The sequence below is a fragment of the Lissotriton helveticus genome, chromosome 12, assembly GCF_964261635.1.
Source record: "Lissotriton helveticus chromosome 12, aLisHel1.1, whole genome shotgun sequence".
NCBI classification, from domain to species: Eukaryota; Metazoa; Chordata; class Amphibia; order Caudata; family Salamandridae; genus Lissotriton; species Lissotriton helveticus.
The window spans coordinates 848,965,323-848,983,603 of record NC_136073.1 but is presented as its reverse complement, the minus strand read 5'-3'; the positions used below and the strand labels follow the sequence as shown (position 1 = coordinate 848,983,603).

The 18,281-nt window shown below is 46.1% G+C and overlaps 1 protein-coding gene across 2 annotated transcripts in view; it reads left to right on the top strand.

Annotated features, from left to right (window-relative positions):
• The window catches only part of TBXA2R (thromboxane A2 receptor), a 230,335-nt gene extending 213,522 nt beyond the window's left edge, over positions 1 to 16,813 (top strand). For both annotated transcript variants that reach the window (XM_078671413.1, XM_078671412.1), the window contains exon 3: positions 15,277 to 16,813. In XM_078671413.1, the coding sequence (XP_078527539.1) occupies positions 15,277 to 15,546 (270 nt within the window). In that variant the 3' untranslated portion in view covers positions 15,547 to 16,813. The remainder of the gene's footprint in view (positions 1 to 15,276) is intronic.
• The last annotated feature ends 1,468 nt before the right edge of the window (positions 16,814 to 18,281 follow it).

Genomic DNA, 18,281 nt, shown 5'->3' with positions numbered 1-18,281 from the left:
GTATATTAAACAAATAGTATGATTTACTATAAAAAATATATATTTTAACTAAATTGAATATAGAATTAGTATTGGCATATGCCAAAAATAAAACAATACATTAAAATGAATAATGTAACGTTTAAGAATTCAAATACATATAGCTATAAATAATATTTACAAACATATCTGTAAAATAAAGGCATCTCATTGTAAAATTTCCCAATATACTTATGTACAAGTGTAGAGGAGGGACCAAGCAAAATGAGCCAAGGTGCTAAAAAGCCTCTAAATTAATATATTATCAGCCCATACAGCTTTAAACTAGGAATTAGAAATTTTAAAAACAATGTTCTCAAGGAGTGCACCCGAAGGTACCTCTAAAGTTGATGCAGGGAATGGAAGGGAAGGGGTGGGACTTCACTGCAGCAACACATTCCCCCTGACTGTCTTCCTCCCTTCTGTGCTGCTGTCAGAGAAGAACAACAGTGTGTGATCTGGAAGGCTTTAGGTCAAGCTCCTGTCCTAACACAATAGATATTCTTGATAACTAGCGCTGTCTCACCAAGCTTGATAAATAAATGATCACAGCTGTTTGGAGGGCGAGCACTCTTTCTGTGGAAGCACACAGTTTGGGCCAAAATGTAACAGCTGTACTCAGGTAAATGAACATCTGGTGGCAGCCACAGTCCCTCTCTGTAGTACTCCTGAAAACTCTTTTTTGTATGACACCATTAGTGTCAACACATGTACTGTCAAGCCGTCCCTAAGAACTTGAAGAGGGCTCCGAGGGAGAAAATGATGGGAGAACAAATGCAGATACGTAGGAAAAGATGAAAGATGTGGAGAGAAATAGATAAACAAGTAGAGACAGGAAAGAGTTAAAGCTAAATGAAGAGAGGAGAAAGAGAGATGGAAAGAGCCAGAGTTTTTGTTTGTGTGTTGGGGAGCGAGTCACATCTGTTTTCTATTTCTTGTGAAATATGCAGTGATAGGTTTACTCATGACAATGCAGCTTTCCTGCTCCTCCACACAGCTGCTTTCTGTTGTTAGAAGTGGCACAGGGGAGCTTTTTCATTTTTTCGCAGTGTTTTTTGCCCCCGAGTTCCTCCTGAGTGCAGTCTGAGCATCTGATACAAACAAACAACAGGTCGTTGTGCGCGGTTCTCCACGGAGATGGGCGGCCACCAAATAGCTGCAGTCCCGATGGACTATGCTAAAATGTCTAATATTTATTCTATTTGATAATAATAATCCTCGCTCCCATTATGTGTGCGTTTGTCCATTTGAGCTTTCAAGGCCCACCTCTGCGCTGCCCTCTTTTTCCAACTTTTTTGGAGCCATGGCAAAAAAGTTTTGCAAGGCCCCCCTCTAGTTTGTATTTAAATGAGATTCTCATAATTTCTTGAAAGAATATTTGTTGAAGGAGGAAAAAACTGTATGTGGCGCCACCTAGTGGCATGGCCTAGCAACAGGTCAGGTTTCAGGAGTCCCAAAAGAGGCAAAGAGCCCTGGCTTGGGTCAACCCTGTCTTTCCGGCAAGCGCACCAAAGCGTGCATATAAAATCACCAGAAGTTCATATCCCATCTCCATAGCTTTAATTACCCAACTACCTAGTACTATTCTATCCCTGCGGTGAGTGGGGCAAGACCTATGAGCAGCACCAAAGACGAACAAGGTCACAGCTGACCAGTTCCTAATCCATTGACAGGTACACGGGCAGAGACGATGCACGGGCTCTGTACCCTTTGCTTTGTCAGCAATTTAGGTGAGAACAAGGGGTCTTAATAGGATCCAGACGAAGGATCTTGCGTTCAGGACCTGTAAAAAGGGCACCCTCCAAGTCGCTACCTAGCAATGACCCGTAAGCTGAAACAGGAAGAGTATGACCGTATGTAGCAATTTCTTTTGCATAAATTGCGCTGCAACTCAGTTGCCTCTAAGGGTAATTGACTTTCTGCCTATACTACCCTAGCAGTAATATTCGATGGTCTCTTCTTGGGTCAACCTGTTTATTGCGGAAATGCTTTTCCCAATCTTCCGTGGGTGATCAGCGGTCAGGCCAGAAAAAGATCTCACTAGTTCATATTGATTCTTTCTCATGAGTAGGTCAGACGTAGCACTCACCCACCTCATCTCTTACTGGAAGAGCCTCCATCGTTCAGGATCTGTGATCAATTGTTTATTAAGTTTATTTTATCCCGACCACATCTGCGTCAGTCAAGAATGCTAATGTGTATCGGAACCTCTTACTGCTTTCCAGCACGCATGGCGGTACTATTCCAGGAACATTTCATATAAGGATTGGAATGGCGATCTGTTGTTTATGTCTCTTCGAGATGTGCCAAGATTTGAGATCTTCTCCAACAGGGATTTGGAAATTGACTAATCTGTCGAAGAGAAGCCATTTTTAGGTCTCGCCTAGACGAAAGCAAAAGCGAAGCTTTTGCTGTCTAGGGCGAGACAACTTATGTTGTCACTTTTGGGGGAATGTGGACAGCAGACTGTCACGCGCTTCTCCTGCCGGAGATTTGACCTCGTGGGCGCGCACGGCCAGCCCGGCGCCGTGCACGTCCCCTGCCACAGATTCCCCGAACACACACATGCACACGCAGGCAGGAAGGCGCACACACACACACACGCGCGCGCGCGCACCCCCCCCTACTTCCCCCCCACTCACCGGCACCCCCCCGCCACACACACACAGGAGCGCACCTACACACACTCACGCACGCACACATACAGAGGCCCCCTCCCCGGCTGCCGCCACCGCCGCAAACATACAAGCCCCCCAGCGCCCCCCAGCCCCACTTACCGCCATTCTAAAGTCAGTCTTGCAGCCTCCGCGGGGCTCTCCCTCGGGCATGGGAGCCCCACGTCACCAGCACTGCTTCTCTCCGTGGGCGCGTGCGCGGGCTTCCGAAGACGGAAGTCCCGCCCCATGGAAGGTTTCGGTTTCAGTCCTAGCAACTTGTTTTTAGGTCTCGCGACCTATCAATGCGCGCAAGCGCATTGAGCGGAGCGAGAATTCAAGTGCTCAAAATCCTCGTCAAACCAAGGGCTTCTTGCTGCGGTTTTGTTTGAGTTCACGTGAATCACGTGACCAAAACAAGCACGCGCATCAGCCTCCCTCCCTCTCTCCTAATTGCATTTTTTTACGGCCGCACAGCACATCAAAGGGCTTCTCCCAGCGTGTGCTGTGCGGCTTCTCCTCCCCTAATTACCAGCTTCCCCCATGTCTCCCTTGTGTGCTTCTCTCGTTGCTGCCTCCTTCGTGTACTTCTTGCTGTGTTGCTGTCTCCCTCGTGGTTTTCCCCCACCACTCGTGTTGTTCTCTCCCTTGTGAACCCAACCCACCCCCCCGCCGCTTGCATTTCCCGTACTTGTCTTTATTTTTTTCCTTTATCGCAGTATTTTCTCTTTTATCCTCTTTCCGCTGCAATTCATTTTTTCTCACGTATAGTTTTTCTTCTTTTTCGTTACATTCCTTTATTTTTCATAGGTAATGTTTCCTATCCCACTGTTCCGTCGTTCCGAACGCTCCCTTTAAGCATCTTCACGACCCTTCATTTGTTACTATCCATTGCTCTTCAATATCCCGTGACGTACGCAGACATCAATCGGATCATTTTATATATGAACGCTCCCCACAAAAACAGCACTTAATATCGCACGCGCACGGCTCTCTTCTCTCTCCTTTTGTGGGTGACTACCCCCTCACTGACCCATTAACAGCTCGTTCCTCCCTCAATGGCCCCAGTCTCTGCTTCCAGGTCTGTGCACTCCCCCCTCACCGCTCTCGCATCCTCTTCCATTATCTCTCCTGTTTAATGGTTCCATCTGCACTGGCCTCTCACTGCTGTCTCCAACTCTCAGTCCACTCCTTCCTTTCTCTATTCGTAGCGCTCACTTACTCACCCTTTACATCTGCAGCCTTGGCTCTCTCCCGTACTGCCCTAATGGCTGCCTCCCGTTCCGCCTTTCCCGGCTTTCCCCTTCCACCTCTCCGCCCCCTGCCTTGCCTTTCTCCCCTTCTGCCCTCTCCTGGCTCACTCCCCGCAGTCCTCCTGTCTCCCCACCCCTCCTTTATCTCTTCCCGCTCCCTTCCTTCCTTGGATGTCCTCCAGAAATGTTCAGGTTACTGCCTCAGCGTCCAGGGATGGTGAAAGCAGCCATGAAACACTCCAGTTTGAACACTGCCAGGTCCCAGGTGCAGCCTTAGCCTGCCCCCTCGCACTGTCTATGCTACATTACCTCCTCCCCACCATATGGCTGGCCTGCTCTCGGATTTAGGGCTCTGTTGGTGTACGTCATCAGTGAGCAGAGCAAAGAGGCCTCCGCCTCCCACTCCGAGATTCGGGTGCTTATGTGACGGGCGCCACTTGCAGTGTGAGTGTTTACTTTTTTTTTCATTGTATACCTGGCCCGTTCCTCTAGTGCCTCTTTGTTGACCTTTTTTTTTTTATGTATTCCTTCTGCAGTGCAGGGTTACTGAGAGACGGTCAGTAACTTGGCCGAAAAGTTAATCAAAATACAGGTTGGCATTCCAAACCTAACACTTAAATGAAACTTGACCCATGCGCACGTTCACAATTACAAAAGTATATATATATTTTTTTTATAAATGCATTTATAAATGCATCTTGCAGGGAGCGTGTTAAGGTTTTGTAATACTGATCCACTGGTTGTACGGCTACAGGACCATGCTGCTATTAATTTCGTCATCTTTGCCCAGCTGGAATTTAATCTGCCCACTAACATTTGATGGTGTCCAATGTTGAATACCTCTGAGAGGTCCAAGCAAATGCTTGCTGCAACTCCTTTATGCACTCTAGTTTTCAGGCCACCCCAAATGGAGGTACGCGGCCCATGCCATCTCATGCCACTTCAGTGCCACGGAACTCAGTGACGTCATGATTCGGAGCCTCTTGCCTCAAGCCTCTTGATATCATGCCAGAACTAAGTGACCTAGGACGGCTCATAGATATCAAAGATGTCTGTGTGGTCCTCAGTGACACGATGGGGCTCAAAGACCTCATAATGTAGGGGTGGGGGACAGTCAAATGACAACATAAAGCACAGTGACCTCAACGTACAGCATAGGGCCTTAATGTATTCTGCTTTGTGACATCCACGTACAATTCAGTGACACAGTAGGGTGTACTGACACCACTGTATAGTCTTAATGACACCGCAATACAGGCCTCTGTGTTGTCATAGCAGGGTTCAGCTGAACAACGGGGCTTGGTCACACCACACTGAACACGTCAGTGGTATTAAAACCTACATCTCAGTTACATCTCATTAGGATTCAGTGACCGGGCAGGAATCTGTGACATCACAGCAGAATTCAGTGGCCGTAGAGGTAGTCAGTGACTCAACAGGACTGGGTAACGTCACAAGATTGAGCTTCTTTAAAGGACAAAATAGCTGAGTGATGTCACAGTTGAGGACTCTGTGGTGCCCTAGCAGGATTAAGTGATGTAGGGTTCAAACACCACAACATTGGGCTCTGTGACATCATAGCAGAATTCTTTGACAGCTCAGCGCAGATGTCACAAAATAGGTCAGTGACACTAGCAGAATTCTCTGACCCATCAGGGCTCAGTAGTATTTCTTTGGAATTCCTTGACAAAGGCAGGCACGATGACATCACAACATGAGGCTCAGTGGCATCAGATCCGTGTTACCAAATAGTGTGCACCAGTCTCGAGTTTTGTTGATTTATAATATATGGTTTAGGAGCCGTAGATAAAAAATATTCTAGGAGTATGAACGTTCCGAATAACAATTCTGCAACACAGGTTGTTCTGTGCAGTAATAGAACATATGTCTATAAAAAGTAACGCAGTGTTTTGTGAAGTTTGCCTCTTCACCTCAGTCTTGTGAAAATCCTTTCCATCTGAGTTCGAGTCCTCCTATCTGAAATGCAGATCTCATTCTCCATGCCAAGGAAGTTGAGGTATTGTTTCAAGAGAAATTAAACATGGAGTCAGTGCTCATCTCCATGTCAGTTAGATTTGGCCCCGGTAGTCACAATATGTTGTGCTGTGTTACAGCCCCTATCTGAACAAGCACTGGCGTTGCCAATAGGTTTCGCATTTGGAAAGTTGGAGCTATTGGTTTTGTAAATGACATTTTATATTTATATATTGTTATTGACAATGCCAATAACGATATATATAAATATAAAATGTCATTTACAAAACCAATAGCTCCAACTTTCCTACTGCGAGACCTATTGGCAACGCCAGTGCTTGTTATCCACTGGAAATTGAAAGAAATTTTTTTTTAGGACTAAAATATAAGTATGGAACCTCACTACATGATTCATTTAATGTAATACAACTACCAGTATGTTAGAGTATCAGAATACCTGAAGGGATTTGGATGTACCATTTTACCTCTCTCTAGTTCTCTAAGGTCTTTGATTTTGAATCTTGAAAAAATATAATGAAACAAATGAGTATGGAACCTCACTACATGATTCATTTAATGTAATACAACTTCCATACCAATGCATCCTTAGACAACAACGTTTAAAAAAAAACACATTTTTATTGTTTTGCAGCAAGGAAAAACATGCAACAAGCATGTCAGTATCGAGCAACATTCCCGCATCCCCAACCTCTTACCCCCCCCACCTCCCTCATGGTCCAGGACCCCAATGCCATCGTCCAAATGTTCAGCCATTGCATGCAATCCTCCAAGTCCTTTTCAGCAAGATCTCCCGGCCCCAAAAGCCCTTTCCCCCCATGGCAATCATATATGCAAGTGTTCGCGCCTCCTCAGAGTCCTCCATCCAGTCCATGATGTTGTCGCCATTTACCCCATACTCTGCGGAACTTCTTTGGGCACCCTCTTGCTTTGTATGTGACCCTTTCGGCCGCCATGTAGAGGTCCATTCCCCTCCTCCATTCCCCTAGCTGCGGTATGTCTGGCGCCCCCCATTTCTTGGCTACGTCCCTTTTGGCCACTACCAGGGCTAGTACCAGGAAAATCAGCAGTGGACAAGCCAAGTCTAATTCATTTGTCATCCCTAGGAGTATGAGCTTCGGGTCTGATGGTATGTCTGTCCCCAGCACCTCTCCCAGTTCGGCAATGACCTCTCCCCAGTAAGTTTGAATGCGCGGGCAGGACCAGATTGTGTGTAAGAAATCTCCGCTATCATGGCCGCATCGCAGGCAGCTGGGGTCGGATATTCTCCCTATTTTATATAGCCGAACTCTATCGAAATAGGCCCTAATATCTTAATCTGGATCAAACGGAGACGTGATTTAATTGCCACCTCCCTAGGGTGCATCAGTACCACGCCCCAGTCCACGTCATCCATGTCCCCCACTTCTTGTTCCCACGTGGTCCGGAGGCCTTCCAGTCTGTTTGATCTAATATTCAAATTAGTTTTATATGTTAGGGATACGGCCTTTTCGGGGATCCTGTCCTGCAGCAGGCGACCTTCCAGTGGAGCATATTCGGGAAGTGCCTCTAGCAATGCCCCCTCTGCCCTCCATGCATGTCTCAATTGCATATACTTAAAAAACTGGGAGCGGCGGAGCCCAAATTCTGTTTGTAGTGAGGGAAAGGATTGTAGTGTCCCATTTTTGGTTACATCCCCTAAAGTAGAGATGCCTATGGCGTCCTATCCCTGAAACCCTCTTAAATTGCTGAGTTCCTTCAGCCAGGTGCAGTCCTATAGCGGCGTCTGCTTCGTTGGTCTGTGTTCCCATTTAATGGCTTTCGTCGCCCTTTTCCATGCCCCTAGCGTGATTTTAGTAGCCGGCAGTAGTCTGGCCTGCCCTTTTCCTCCGTAAATGTGGTGTAGACATGTTTGGGTGCCCATAGTGTGCCTCTCCAGTGCATAGGTGGGGTGTGTGGCGGGTGCATGTATCCATTCATTAATGGGGGCCAGGTGCTCCGCCCAGTAGTAGGCCTCTAGATCCGGAAGTGAAATCCCCCCATCATATTGGTGTCTCTGTAGGGTCAACAGTGCTACTCTAGGGTGCTTTCCCAGCCATAAGTAGGACCTCAGTTCCGCATGAATGTCTCGGAAAACCTTACTTTTCATGGGGAAGTATTCATTTTGAAATGCATATAAAAATCTCGGAAGCGAGACCATTTTAAACATAGCTGCCCGTCCAAGAATCGTCAGGGGGAGCGATTGCCATCTGCTAGCGTCAGCTGTGAAATTACTTTATGACACGGTTAATGTTTCGTTCGTAGGAAAGGTCACCGTCTGTCGTGATAAATATCCCCAGGTACATAAATCCCTCTCCAGTTGTCTGCAGTCTCTCAGGCAGCTTGGGCCATTCGTCCCGTCCCCGAGGGTCATAGAGTGTCGACTTGTGCCAATTGATCTGGTACCCAGATTTGGCGCCATAGCGATTCAACTCATCAAACAGTGCCGGTATCGTGGTTTCCGGTTGTGTAACATAAAGCAGAACATCGTCCGCGTACAGGGACAGTTTTTCTTCATGTTTCTCTGTTTGCCCTATCCGGAATCCCGGAATCCTTACATTCTGTCTAACCGCGCAGGCCATCACCTCAATAGATAAGGCAAACAACAAGGGAGACAGGGGGCATCCCTGCCTGGTTCCCTGTTGTATCTGAAAGGCCTTCGACATTGCCCCATTAACCCTAACTCTAGCACTAGGGCAGGTGTATAGTAGACTAATTTTGTGTCTGTACTTGGGTCCAAATCCCATGTGTTCCAGTACTCCCTCCAGAAAAGGCCAGTGGACAGCATCAAGCGCCTTTTCTGCATCTAGGGATAAGAACCAGTGAGGCTCCGTCCTGCCTCCCACCTCCCGGAGCCAATTATGAGTCCTCCGTAAATTATACCTAGTTGCCCTTTCTGGGATGAACCCCATTTGGTCAAGATGGACCAGCCCCGGTATGACCCGTCTCAGGCGGAGAGCCAGAATTGTTGCATAGGGCTACGCCTCCACATTTAGGAGGGAAATGGGGCGGTAGGACGAGCAGTCCTCAGCTGGCTTCCCCTGCTTGTGGATTGGGACAATTGTGGCCTGCCTGAGGTCCAGTGGGAACTGTCCCTCCTCCTCAGCGTCCAAGAAGAGGCCCAGTAAGTGGCGAGTCAGGAGATCCGCCGTTTTTTTGAAGAATTCCGCTGGGAAGCCGTTTGGGCCCGGGCCCTTTCCCGTGCGGAGTTTGGTCAATGCCACCCTAACTTCCTCCTCAGTTATATCTGTCTCTAGGTCTGTTTGATCCGCCTCCTCAAGTTTCGGGAGGTTGATATTTGCCATATATTGCATCGCATCCTCTTTGACCCTAAGTCACGTGCTTCATAGAAGGTTTTATAGCACTAAGCGAATGCGTCCGCTATCCTGGCATCTGTGTGTGCCCATCCACCATGACCATCTCTTACTTTTTCCACCCATCTATCGTCCCTCTCCTTCCTGCTTAGCCATGCCAAGAGCCTTCCAGATTTTTCTCCTATATCATAGATATGGTGCAGAGTTGCCAACGCCTGTGACTTCGCCTCCCCTGTCACCAGTTGCCTATACTGGACTTGCAGATCCGCAAGGCGTCGAAGTTTCCCCGGGTCCCTGTTAAGCAGGTGTTCATTCTCCATCGCCAGTATCTGTGTTTCCAGAGCCTGGATCTCGGCCTGGACTTTTTTCCTATGTTCCGCCAGTCTACACTGCGCCCTATCTCGGAGTACCACTTTAAGTGCCTCCCAAAGAACTACCCGCGAGTCCACCGAGCCTATATTTTCTGCCAGGTACACCTTCACGTCTGCTCGCAGTCCCTTCAGGATTTCTGAGTTTTGTAGGTCCCATGCCGACAGTCTAAGGGTTTTGGGCCCCTCCCTCCTTTTCCTGCCCACCTCTAGTAGCAATGGTGAGTGATCAGACACCCCACGGGCACAGTACTCTGCTGAATCTGATACCTGCAATGCCTGCCGCGCCATGAAAATATAGTCCAGGCGAGAGTATACTTTGTGTGCTCCAGAGAAGAAGGAAAACGTCTTGGCGTCCGGATGGAGCCATCTCCAAACATCAAGGAGACCGAGTGCAGTCATAGATTTAGCTAGCAGTGTCACAGTCTGGGGTCTGTCGCGATCACCTGTTCTATACACCATGGGGTTCATTACGTCATTAAAGTCTCCCCCGAGAATTTGAATCGTGTCTGATGTGTTAAGGATAATATCCGAGACTCCCTTTAGTGTATCTGCCTGTAGTTTGGGTGGGGCGTAGGCCGAGACAAACGTGTATTCCTGCCTTCCACACATTCCGCGTACTCCCACGTATGTGCCCTGCTGATCTGTCCATACCTGAGCCACTCTCATAGGTGGATGTTTTTTAATCAGGATTGCCACCCCTCTGGAGCCCCTTAGACAACAAAATTAAACATAATCTATAGTGGACCAAAAGGGAGGGACAAATGTGATCTTTCTGACTGAATTAGGAGACATTTAATCTGTTCAGATCTGTCATTCCCCTGACTATAGTTAATAGACAAAATGTAGTTTTATTCCATAAAATTACTTTTGACACTGGTCATGTGCTCTGTTTATACAACAAAGAGTGAAAGTGGGCTATGAAAGATCATTCAAAGGTTGAATAAGCAAAAGCAGATGTGGAAATTATCAAAAGTATTTTTTTAAATCAGTGACAAGGACCAGGGTTGAAATCCTGCAATAGAACGGTAGGCGCAGTGATTTGGTGGTGAGGGGGTAGAGCAGGCAGCAGCATACAGTTATAGAAGATTTAAAGGGTGTCTATGTGTGTGAGAGAGCGACAGTGAGGGATAGCGAGAAAAAGAGGAGCGAGGGAGGGAAAGAGACAGAGGGATGGAGTGAGAAAAGAGTAGAAGAGATGCATAGAAAAGAAGCAGTGAGAGGGGACGGTAGAAAGATGGGATGGCAATAAGAGAAGACAGAAATTGAGCAGGGCCAGACTGACTGTACTGGGCACCGGGCGTTTCCCCGGGAGGCAGGAGGCACGGGGGACGGTTTTGCAGCAGTGAGGGCCAACTTTGTTACTGGGGGCCGGTTTTGCAGTAGTGAGGGCCAACTTTGTTACTAGAGGCCGGTTTTGCAGCGGTGAGGGCCAACTTTGTTACTGGGGGCCGGTTTTGCAGCAGTGGGGGCCAACTTTGTTACTGGGGGCCGGTTTTGCAGCAGTGGGGGCCAACTTTGTTACTGGGGGCCGGTTTTGCAGCGGTGATGGCCAACTTTGTTACTGGGGGCCGGTTTTGCAGCAGTGCTTCACACGTGCAGGGTTGCCTCGGGTTCCTAGTCCAGCCTTGAAATTCAATGACGGATGGAGAGTGGAAAAGAGAGCAAAAAGAGAGAGAGAGAGAGAAAAAATTTGGGAGAAGCAGATAGACTGACATAGAGAGTGAGTGAGACAGAAAGAGATAATGTGAAGTTAAAGAGACTAAAAGACAGGCAGAGAGAGCATGACAGAAGGAGAGGCAGAGAGTAGGAGAGGAGCAGAGCGAGACAGAGAGAGATTAAGAAATTGAGAGGAAGTGCGACAGAGAGAAATACAGTGAAGGTTAGAGAGGGGTAAAAAGATGGAGAGAGCATGAGAGAAGGAGACACTGAAAGTGAGTGAAAGCGAGGATAACGAGTGAGAGCAAGGAAAGAGAATAAAATATACACTGAAAGCAATTGATGGGGAGAAACATAGACGAGGAAATAGAACAGAGATAAATGTAAGTCTGAGGGCATAGAGAAAAGGAGAAGAAACAGACAGACGAAGTGAGAGAGATTTACAGAGACTAAACTACCACAGGGAACGAGTGAGGGCTCTAGGAAGAGATGTCTGGAGCTGGGGTGTCCAAAGTGAATGCAGGGGAGCTGGCTCCATGCCAGGTTTTCAACATACCGCATCAGCTACATTTTACACAGTGCAGCAATTAACCTATGAATGACATTATTTAAGTGCTGCGAGGCAATCCATGTATTTAATATAACTGCGGATTCAATGGGACATAAGAATGAGAGGCTGAGTCGGACTGGCCTTAAAATCTTGATTGGGGAATTTACTGGATTTACTGGACCCATACCCTTGCTTAATTAGTCAACAAAATAAGTGGAGGGCCCTCATCAAGAGGCCATTGCAGCTTGCACCACCCATTGCCCCCATCAGTGCAGCCAGTGCCAGTAACAACACAACTATTAACCATCACACTCCTAAAGGTGTGACAGTTCAGACTATTGCAAGCCTCCACAACTATAAGCACAGCTTGGGCCGCATGTATTAGTCGTTTTTAATGTATATTGAACTAATAAACAACTGTTGTTCTCAGCTCCAAATTAAACAAACAGCGCCACCATGTGGCAAAGTGTCATAAGTGCTGGTGTTGACAATTAAATGCCGGTGCTGATACCGGACACCACCAGTTCAATTGAAGCACTGATTCAAACCTTTTATCATCCTTACCTAACAAAATACAAGGAATTACTTCACAACGTTGTCCTTTCTTTGTCTTAGTTGCTCATACTTCATAAAACCAGTTTTTCCTCCTAAAACAACAGTCATTATAATCTATGATAGATGATGAATACCAAATGCCACCCTCCATCTTCTGCTGTAAGGACCCCCTCTTAAGTTAGCGTCTATGAAAACGCTTTAGCCCTTTTATGGCCGCTCCAGACCTCCTCGCCTGGTGGCCCAGCATGTCCTATGTTGGCACACACCTGGACCAACGCTGGAAAGGCCTTCAGTACCAGGAGGGGATGAGAGCGGATTACGGCCACAGGGCCCAATTTACAAACTACATTTGCTAGCACTTTTAGTAAAGTACTAAAGTACTCTAAAATTCTACTCACAAACCTACAGGTGTAACTCTCCACCTCCACAAACTTGTACTACTTAGTAGTACATGTGGGGGTGACTGGGGGGGATTGCTGGGAAAAGGACATAATACTAAATGGAAGGATTTAGGGAGAACTAAGGAGGGGTTTAGGGAGGAACTGGGAGAAGTTAAAAATATATATAAATTTAATTAAATGTTTAAAAAACGACATATATATTTTTAAAAAGAAAGATTATATAATGACAAAATAGTTTAATAATGTTTTTAATTTAAAAATAAATGCAACTTTTTTTTAAACGGTGCATGAATTTTAGTTAGTTCTATAGACACATTTGGTAATTTTTAATACATAATCAGTAAATAATTTTTTTTTTATTTAGGTGGGGGTTTTTAGCGCATCTTTACAAATGTATTTGTATTTAATTTTATATATTTAAATGTATTAAATATTTAAGTCACAGATGAGATTAATAGTTCTGTAGCATATTGTATTTTGTAATTCATTCAAAATAAACATATAAAAGTAATCTACATTCATATTTAGCAAAACATTTTTGCTGATTATTTTTAAGTTTAACAATCTTTTTACATTTTCTCTATACTTTAGCTGGAATTTAGAAAACAGAAAAACCAACAGTAAAAACAGTGTGATTTTGTAAAAAAATATATAACAAAGCCTTGAATGGTTGTATCACTCAGTTATGTTATTAGAAATCCTGATGGTTCACTGAGTTTTGAGAAGTGTACACAGGAGAAGTTTCCTCCACAGTTCAAATGTTTTGTGGTATTGCAACCAGCGCCTAGATGACCCCGCTAACCACGGTCATCTGTTAAACTTGTAGTCACTGTTAGAGGAGAGTTGATTTTTCCAGAATTTAAACATTTGAGCACAGTACCGTTGGAAGGATGCTACGGGCTCTGGTGCGAGTAAGGAAAAATGGGCGCTTTGACTGCTGCTGGGGTAGTAAAATATAACAATTATCAGGGTTTAAAGGCCTTTGGTGCAACTGCACCTGCTGCACCAATGATAGCTAGGCCTCAGGATTGGTTTTCATTATACTTCCAGACTCATCCCTTCAACATCAGAGTTTCAAAGCGAGCCTGATATTCCACATACAATTTATAACATGAATGGAAGAGAAAAGATTATAAAAACATGCTCCTGTCAGACGATGAGCAGTAAACAGAGGAGCTCAGGCAGCTTAATTGGGGAAGGAGAGAAGGGGATTGGCTTGTTGGCTATCACTGTCTGCCTTGAATCATGAGGAAACAGGATCAAATCCCGGCTTCGCCCCAATATCCTGTGATTCTAGGCAACTTATTTAATCGTCCTGTATTGTATTCCATGGTAACATTTCTACAGCTCTTACTACCAGTATGTGGGACGCTGAAGCTCTTGCCAGCATGGGTAGCACGCTACACTGCGCAGGGTGTGTGGGCAGAAGGGTGTTGTCTTTGATTTGATCCTGTGCGGAAGTGTTTCTATGGTGTGTGCGAGGACCTCAGAGGTGCAGTTATCATGTTATGGGACGCAGCGCGTAGCAGTGGGATGGGTGAAGAAATGTAAGAGACGGGCACGCAGTTTATGGTTTTCAGTATAACTGGTAGCTTTGAGCATCTCTATAGGCCCTTTTATTGTATTTCTTATTTCCATCATCCACTTTGGGGGTTACTGCATCAAGTTGTCCATTCTAATATATTTTTATTTAGATTTATGGCCCTCAGAAGGCTGGGGTGAAAGGGAGAAATGTTGGGGAGATCTGCTGAGATGGACTTTGTTAATATCATCCAACATCTGAAAAGCCAAAAAAGAGATAAAATGTGCAAGTTAACCTGGTTCTGCAGTAAAGCGCTCCAATGCCTGTGGGCAGGTTGTATTGTAATTGTATTGTAATTGCATTTATATAGCGCTTACTATCCCTGATGATGCATCAAAGCGCTTTTTCAGCGAGTAGCACGCTACTCAGGAACCCCGAAAGGATTGTGGTGAATTAGTATAATGAAAAATGGAAGTAATTTGAGTGGTGGATATGTTAGTCAGTTATTTGGAGTGAGATGGATATTGTTGGGATAAAGAAGGGAAAAGGGTTTGCATTTATATAGCACTTGCTACCCCTGATGGGGGGAGTTGAAGTGCTTTTTTCGGCGAGTAGCACGCTACTCTAGAATTCATAGTGTTAGTGGTCAATTAGTATAGTGAAATATGAAAGTTATTTGAGTGGTGGATATGTTAGTCGGTTATTTGGATTGAGAAGGATAGTGGAGGGATAGAAGAGGGAAAATGGTTTGTATTTATATAGCGCTTGCTACCCCTGACGAGGCGTAAAATTGCTTTTCGGCGAGTAGCACGCTACTCCGGAACCCATACAGTGTTAGTGGTGAAATAGTATAGTGAAATATGAAAGTTAGTCAGGTATTTGGATTGAGAAGGATGGCGAATGTTTGAAGGTTCTTGCTATTTAAAAAAAAAAAGTATATAAACGAACTAACATCTCCAATTTCGCCCCCAGATCTTCATTGCACAGACCCTGCTACAAGGCCCGATCCCAGACCTGTTCGACAAGGAGATCCCGCGCGAGACGGAGAAGATGCTGCTGATCTACCTGCGGGTCGCGACCTGGAACCAGATCCTCGACCCCTGGGTCTACATCCTGTTCCGGAGGGCCGTGCTGAAGAGACTCTACCCCAGCCTGCGGTCGCGGCCCTCCATCGCCTCGCTCTACCCCACCATGACTGCGTCTCTACGGCAGAAGTACACGCAGGAGTCCGTCATCACCTAGGGGGCGCCCCACTCGGAAGGGGGTGCCAGGGGTGCCCTAGCTCGCAAATGTGCAATGCATATGTGCACAGATTCGCAACAGAAATACTTCACAGCGCCTGTGCCTGCGCGTGCAGCGCCGTCTTGCACATGTGCTCAGGCACGTGCAGCCGGTCCACTGCTGTCCGACGCCATTTTTGTGTGATTCATGTGGATTTTTACATTTCTGTTGGACAAGCGAGGTGAACACAAAGGACAGGCTGTTCGCTCACGGGGCACTCACCCACCAAGTGGTTAAAACTATACCGAGGAGCTGTCCAGGTGGAAAGCAGTTCGAACAGTGTGCTCTTGTGCAAAGTAAGAGATGCTCCGACAGCCCGTGTCTGGAAGGGAATTAGGACAGGGGCGGAGTCAGACACTTGTCAGGCGAATCCCTGGTGACTTGTATCAGCCCCCCCCTCTCCAGCACATGCCATGCTGTCATCGCCGGAAGCTTGGCGCGGAAAGGGCGTGCCCCAGTGGCATACTCTGAGATCAAGTCTGAGACCGCTCTCCTTTTCTCTCTCTCTGTGTTTCTCTCTCTTTCTGATTGTCACTCTCTTTTTCTTGTCTATCTCCACTTTTGTTTCTCTTTTTGCCCCTCTTCTCTCTTGCCCCTCCACTCTCCCCTTCTCTTTCTTTCTCTCGCTCTTGCCCCCTCTCACCATATTCTCTAACTCTCGCTCTCGCCCTTTCTATCACTCACAACCTCTCTCTCTTTCTTGCCAGCTCTTCTCCATTCCTCTTTCTATATCTCTTGCCCTTTCCTTTCTCACAGACTCTTTCGCACTTTAATTCTACCTATTTTACCCCCTTTTCTCCCTGTCTCTTGTTTCTCTCTCTCTCTCTCTCTGCCTCTTGTTTCTCTCTCCTGCCTCTTGTTTCTCTCTCCTGCCTCTTGTTTCTCTCTCCTGCCTCTTGTTTCTCTCTTCTCCGTCTCTTGTTTCTCTCTTCTCCTGCCTCTCTGTTCCTTCTACTTCGCTGTCTTGCTCCCTTTCTCTGTTTCTCTCTCACCGTCTCTTCTCTTTCTTTTAATCTTTCCCCTTCTTCGACTCTTTCTCTCCTTTATTTTTCTCTTTCCCATGCCAACTCTTCTCTTTCTCACGCTCTATAATTATGTCTCTATTGCTCTCTCTCCCTCAATCCCCCCCTTTAATTTTCTCATTCTCTCTTGCCCCATCCCTTTTCTGCTTGTTCCATATTTTTTAAGTAATATTAAACCATGTTGTAATAAATCTTATCGGCCTGGACTTTGTATGGTATTGCCTGGTGTTTCCTAGCCATGTTTAGATTTGGTGGCCATTATTCTGGTGTCTTGACTGGTATGACTAGGTTCTTCGGCTCACCTGGGCCCTTACCTGTCAGTGGGACCTAAAACTAGCGCTTCCCACCCGGGGCATGTAGGGGGCCAGGCAATGCCTCATTGAAAAGGGAAATATCCATGGAATTATGCAATTCTGCGGCCCTGACATTTTCCACATAGTTATGGATTTGCCACATAATCCATCATCTGCTGCATAATTTGCAAATATCACACCCCAAAAATATTGCTCGCACAAACGGATCAAAAGTTACAAAACAGTGCCAAAAATTGGTTTCAAGCAATGGCAGGCCCTTTGCAAAGGTTAACTGAAGGCCTTTCCGCTGTCGCTGGCTGTAATTAGATGTTTGCCCAGATAGTGATGAATTATGCTGCATAAAGCATAGACACCAGCAACAGAGTTATAAGGTTTGGAGCCTGACAGCCAATTTATAATTTTACGGTTTTTTAAACCATGCCCAGAAAAAATGGCAACAATGTTTGGGGTAAATAAGCTCTGGCTTACTTAATTGGCCACATATAGACTGCATTTTAAAATATCTTACAGGGTTAAGACAGGAAAATAACAAGATAACTCTGGAGGTTAATGCATTTAGAGATATCTGTGTGCAGTCTAAACAAAGGTGTGACTCATCATGAGATAGCATGGATGGTTAACCCCTTACGTGCTTCTGTTGGCCAACGGCCGTCGCGCGCACTACCTTTGTAGTGCTGCGCACGTTCGTTGGCCAACGCGGCCCCGCCCACTCCGCTAAACCCCCGCACCGCGGCGGAATTGCCGGCGCGGTTAAACGGTGAATGGGCCTGCTGCAAAGCACAGCGTGTAACATGCAAGTCTCAGGTTTGTGCCTGATGCAGATAGGCTGATGGGCTGCTCTTGTTTCCGTGTAGTATCTGCAGGCCACAAGTTACAATTCTTAAGGTATAGTGTTTTTGAGTTATGAACCAGCATCAAGAAGCTTCAAGCAAACTGCAAGGCAAAGGCTTAGAACCTGTTTTTTCTCAAACATTGTATATTCTAATGTTAGATGGGTTCATTTGGGTAGTAATAAGTGCATCAGTGTAAGTGCAACGTAAAGGGTAAATTACTAGTGTAACTGCTCTTATAGACTTATACATTCTTAGAGTGCACATATATACCTCTTAAATATAGAGCTCGAAAAGTTTTTTTTTTTAAAGTAAGAAGCTGAGAGTCTTTGTTTCCCGATAGCACGGTCATCAGGCTTTCGGCACTAGCTAGCTCCCAGCCCGCAAGAGCGCCTCGAACAAAAGTAGTGCTGATGGCTCTTTAAAGGGGCTAGCTAGTGAAAAAAAAGCACTGGCAATGACAATGGATCTTGATCACAAATGAAAGCACCCCTTCACTCATTGATGTGTTTAGGCTCTCAATAGGTCAT